The 4,735-nt window shown below is 52.0% G+C and overlaps 1 protein-coding gene across 1 annotated transcript; it reads right to left on the reverse strand.

Annotated features, from left to right (window-relative positions):
* Positions 1 to 634: 634 nt before the first annotated feature.
* Positions 635 to 1,558, reverse strand: LOC311220318 (olfactory receptor 14C36-like; the record flags this gene model as incomplete). Its single annotated transcript, XM_084303826.1, has 1 exon — positions 635 to 1,558. The coding sequence occupies one exon, from the start codon at positions 1,556 to 1,558 to the stop codon at positions 635 to 637; it is 924 nt and encodes a 307-aa protein (XP_084159952.1).
* Between the last annotated feature and the right edge of the window lie 3,177 nt (positions 1,559 to 4,735).

Raw genomic sequence — 4,735 nt, forward strand, 5'->3', positions numbered from 1 at the left:
GTTTAGGTCAGCTGCCCCGGCAATGTCCCCTCCCCATCACTTGCCCACGTCCAGCCTTCTGGCTCTTGGGGGCTCAGAAAGAGTCCTGATGCTGTGCCAGCACTATGCAGCAACAGACACAACACTGGCGTGGTATCAGTGCTGTTCCAGCTACGAGTGCAGAGCACAGCACTGTGTGGGCTGCTGCAGGGAAAAGGTGACTCCAGCTCAGACAGACCCAACACAGCACCCCATGCCCTGTTTGCCTCTTCTGTGCACAACACTCCTGGTTGTTTACACTCCTTAGAGGCTTCCTTCCTACTACAGAGGGGGTGCTCCTCAAGGGAAACCCCTGCACACTTTGATCCCTCTGCAGAATGCCTCTTCCCTGGAGCTAATCACCTCAGCGAGTGAGAGTCATTGCAATTGGTTTAAATTGGTTTACGTACACAAGACACAATGAATAATGAGGTTTAATGATGAACAACAATTCTAATAAAACTGGGAAAAAACAAAAAACAAAAACAAAACAAAACAAAAAACAAAAAACAAAACAAAACAAAACAAAAAACAAAAAAAAAGAATATAAATCAGGTTTGGCCTATCATGAGTAACATTGTGAGTGATTTTCCAAAAAATGCATTGAACTTATGGCTTATGAAATACACCCAGCCATCAGTTTCCACATTACATCCTTGAGCTCCTGGTTTCTCATGCTGTAGATGAGGGGGTTCAATGCTGGAGGCACCACCGAGTACAGAACTGCCAGCACAACGTCCAGGGAAGGGGAAAAGACTGAAGGGGGCTTCAGGTGGGCAAATATGACAGTGCTGAGAAACAGGAAGACCACAGCCAGGTGAGGGAGGCATGTGGAAAAGGCTTTGTGCTGTCCCTGCTGGGAGGGGATCCTCAGCACAGCTCTGAAAACCTGCACATAGGACAGAGCAATGAAAACAAAACACCCCAGCAGGAGAAAAGTAAAAAGTACAAACATCACAGCTTCCCTTATGTAGGAGTCTGAGCAGGAGAGCTTGAGGATCTGGGGGATTTCACAGAAGGGATCCCGGGCATTGCTTTGTTTGAAAGGTATTGAAAAAGTATTGGCAGTGTGCAGCACAGCATGAAGAAAACCATTGCCCCAGGCAGCTGCTGCCATGGTGGCACAGGCTCTGCTACTCAAGAGGGTCCCATAGTGCAGGGGCTTGCAGATGGCAACGTAGCGGTCATAGGCCATGATGGTAAGAAGAGAAAACTCTGCTAAAAAGAAAAAAAGTAGCAGAAAGATCTGTGCAGCACATCCTGCATAGGAAATGGTCCTCTTGCCCCAGAGAAAATTTGTCATGGCTTTGGGAACAGATGCGGAGATGCCTCCCAAGTCGAGGAGGGCAAGGTTGAGGAGGAAGAAGTACATGGGGGTGTGGAGGCGGTGGTCACAGGCTATGGCAGTGAGGATGAGTCCGTTGCCCAGGAGGGCAGCCAGGTAGATGCCCAGGAAGAGCCAGAATTGTAAGAGCTGCAGCTCCCGTGTGTCTGCAAATGCCAGGAAGAGGAAATCGGTGATGGAGCTGCTGTTACACATTTACTGCCTCTGGGCAAGGGAGCCTGACAAAACAAAGAAATGACAGTGCAAAATTTAAGGACTTCTTTGACTACAATCCACTGCATGTCTCAGCAAACAACCCACAAAGCAAAACATTGTCTCATTCCTTTCAGGAAGAGCTTTCTGCCCCTCTTGGACATTTGTCTGGTTTGTGCGCTGAGAGTGCCACAACCAGCAAGGGCTCTGCTGTAGGCTCTGCAACAGTCAGTGCTGGTCTACAACAACAGGTAGGAGGAAACCTGGGGTGATCTGAGAAGTCCACTGGCCAGGGACATCTCCCTGTTGCAGTACATGAGGAGAAGGTCAAATAATTCCTCAAGAAATAGCAAAGGTGATGTTGGTACTGTCTGTAGGCTTAGGTGTGTGAAGAGATATTTTGAGGTTTCTCACAGATCTGCAGCAATGCTTGCAGAGCCCTTGACTCTAATACAGATGCCAGTACTCCATTACCATCACCCTGCCTCACCACATCAGCAAATGGCAGCAGAGACATTAGAAAGTGCATTCCCTTCAGGTAGCTCTTGTCGTGCAGTTCTGCTGGGAAGTGCCCTGGGGAGGTATGGGGCTGTGAGCAGCCTGCCCCAGGCAGCAGGCTCTGGGCAGTAGCAGGACCCTGCCTTGCCGTGCCCTACCACGGGGACTCCTTCCACTCACAGCTTCTTCCCACAGCCCCTGGACAGCTCCCCAGGTACGCTGAGTGCTGAGCCTGGCAGGCAGCAGAGGCGCTGCCCTGGCACACAGCCCCCAAAGCACAGCAGGGACCCTGCTCTGCACCACAGCCCTGGGCACACCTGCTTGAACCCCTGGCTTCAGAGCCTGCAACTGGCCCCAAGAGAAGGGAGCCCTTGGGCCCTACATGCCCACCCTGCAGCACACAAACCCTGTATGCCCTTCACCAAGTGTCCTCCTGACAGCTCCCATCAGCTGAGGGCTGTGCCAGCTCCAGGAGAGCCTGGCAGGGTGCACAGCAGCATTGCCCTGCACCCAGAGACTTACCGTGGGGAGGTGGCTGGGAAGATTTCTCCCCCCGTAACCTCTCCTCTCCGTTCCCACCCCAGGCTACTATGAACCCCTCTACTTGTTCTCTCCTCTCCCCATGTCAGCTGCAGGCAGTGCCCCCAGCCCTGCTGCACCTTGCAGAGGAGCTGCTCCTGGGCAGATCTGTCTCTCTGCAGTGCTGCCTGCTTGCCAGGAGCTCCCTCCCTCCACCCCACCAGTCATCTCAGCTCAGTAGCACAGGCTCAGCCCAAAGCATTTTACTGAAGCCCCCAGTGCATTGGAGCAGAGCCCAGGAGCCTCAGACTCTGAAAGGAAATGGAAGACAATTCTCAAATAGTCAAAGTCTGAGGCAAACTCCAAAGCTTCTCCCAGTGGTAATGAGTCCCACCGAGGGACATTACTGACAAAGCCCCCCCATGGGCTTGTTAGAGCAGAAGAGTGCAGGCAGTGATGACACGGAGGCAAAGGTAAAGTTAAGGTGGACTTGAGGCTGAGGAAACCTCGATGTGTCCCATCAAGTCCAAGAGTCAGACCCTAACCCCAGCTTCGGGGAAGGGAGATCCTGTTCCTCCAGTGGGGTTTAGGGCTCTTGCTGGGTCAGTGCAGTGTGGGAATGGGCAATGCCAAATACAAGGCTACAGGAGGACATCTCCTAGGCTCCTGGAGAGGGATGAGGAGGCATTGAAACCCTATTGCTGTAAGGATAAACTCTCTCCTCATAGGTGTCATTGACAAAGACAAGAGTCAAGATCAGCAGATAAAGATGTTCCCTCTGTTGGGGACTTTCAGCCTTGCAAAAGAACCTTGACCATAACCACCACACACTGGTCTATGCTGTCTGCATCTGTTTCCCTGCAGGACTTTGGCATCCACCCTGCTTCCCCACGTTGTTCTCACCTGAGCACCTTCCTGCCTTGACTGATGTCTCTCCATCTACCCTCAGCAATCCATGAAACACAAAGCCGGGGCTCTGAGTGACCTCTGTCCTTCAATGAACCTTTCTCCTCCACCTCAGTCTCAGTGCCCACAGCTGCATTTTGTGATATTCATTCTTTCCCATGCTCTTTCCTATTGGGAAGAAAAGCACCTACATGACTGAAACCACCCCTCAAGCAGTCTCAGCCTATTTCTCTACTTCCTGGAGCCTCCATGTCACAGGGCCAAAGGAGCCCAGGTCTCTCAACCTCTCCATCTCATGTGCTTCAAGCCCCGAAGCCCACCTTGGCAGACCTCTCCTCCACACTCTCCAGTTTCTCTGCATTTCTTCAAAACCAGGAGCTGCACCCTGGGCCACACTGCTCCAGAAACAGGCATGGCAGCACTGAGTCAAGGCGGACGATAACTCCAGCGGTCTTGATGGCCCCCCACTGCCTCTAGTGCAGCCCCATAAGGAGCTGGCCTTGCTCCCTGTCAGCATGTTCCACTGGCTCCTATGGTGTCCTCATAGCACCCAGGCCCTTCTCCTCAGGGACCCCCTCAGCAGCTCATGCCAAACCCTGCCCCGATGGATGCAGGTATTCTGCCCCACATGCAGCACTATCCACTTCTCCTTGCCAACTTCAGGGGAGTTCTGTTGGCTGACGTCTGGAGATTCCCAAGGTCAATCCCCCCCACACTGAAGCTCCGTTTTGTCACCTGTTCATGGTTGGGTGCAGATGGCTCACCCTGACAGTGGTGTCTCTCATTATGTAACACCATGAGGAGTGTCAGGACTCTAAAGGCACTAAGGGAGGTACTTGTTTAGTGGAATTTCCTACCCAGGCAAGAATTACCATGAGAACCATCTCTGAAACACCCAATGACACTACAATGCAAGCAAAACCAGGACCAGAGTAAATGAATGTTGGGCTGTTTGTATGCTAGGGTATTTTACAGGAAAATACATACCTATATATATTATGAGCTAGAAGTCTTGGCCTTGGCCTTGGATGAGCTAGAAGTCCTGGCCCAGTCCCACAGCTACGACATCATTGGCATAAGCAAAACCTGGTGGGATGAGTCCTGTGGCTGGTGTGTCACAATAGATGGCTCTTCAGGAGGAACAGGCAGGGTAGGTGAGGTGGCGGGTTGGCGATGTAAGTGAAGCATGGGCTGGGCTGTGTGGAATTTCAAGTTGGTGATGGCAAAGTTGAGAGCCTCTGGGTAAGGATTAAGGGA

The sequence above is a fragment of the Netta rufina genome, assembly GCF_964035555.1.
Source record: "Netta rufina genome assembly, chromosome: 31".
NCBI classification, from domain to species: Eukaryota; Metazoa; Chordata; class Aves; order Anseriformes; family Anatidae; genus Netta; species Netta rufina.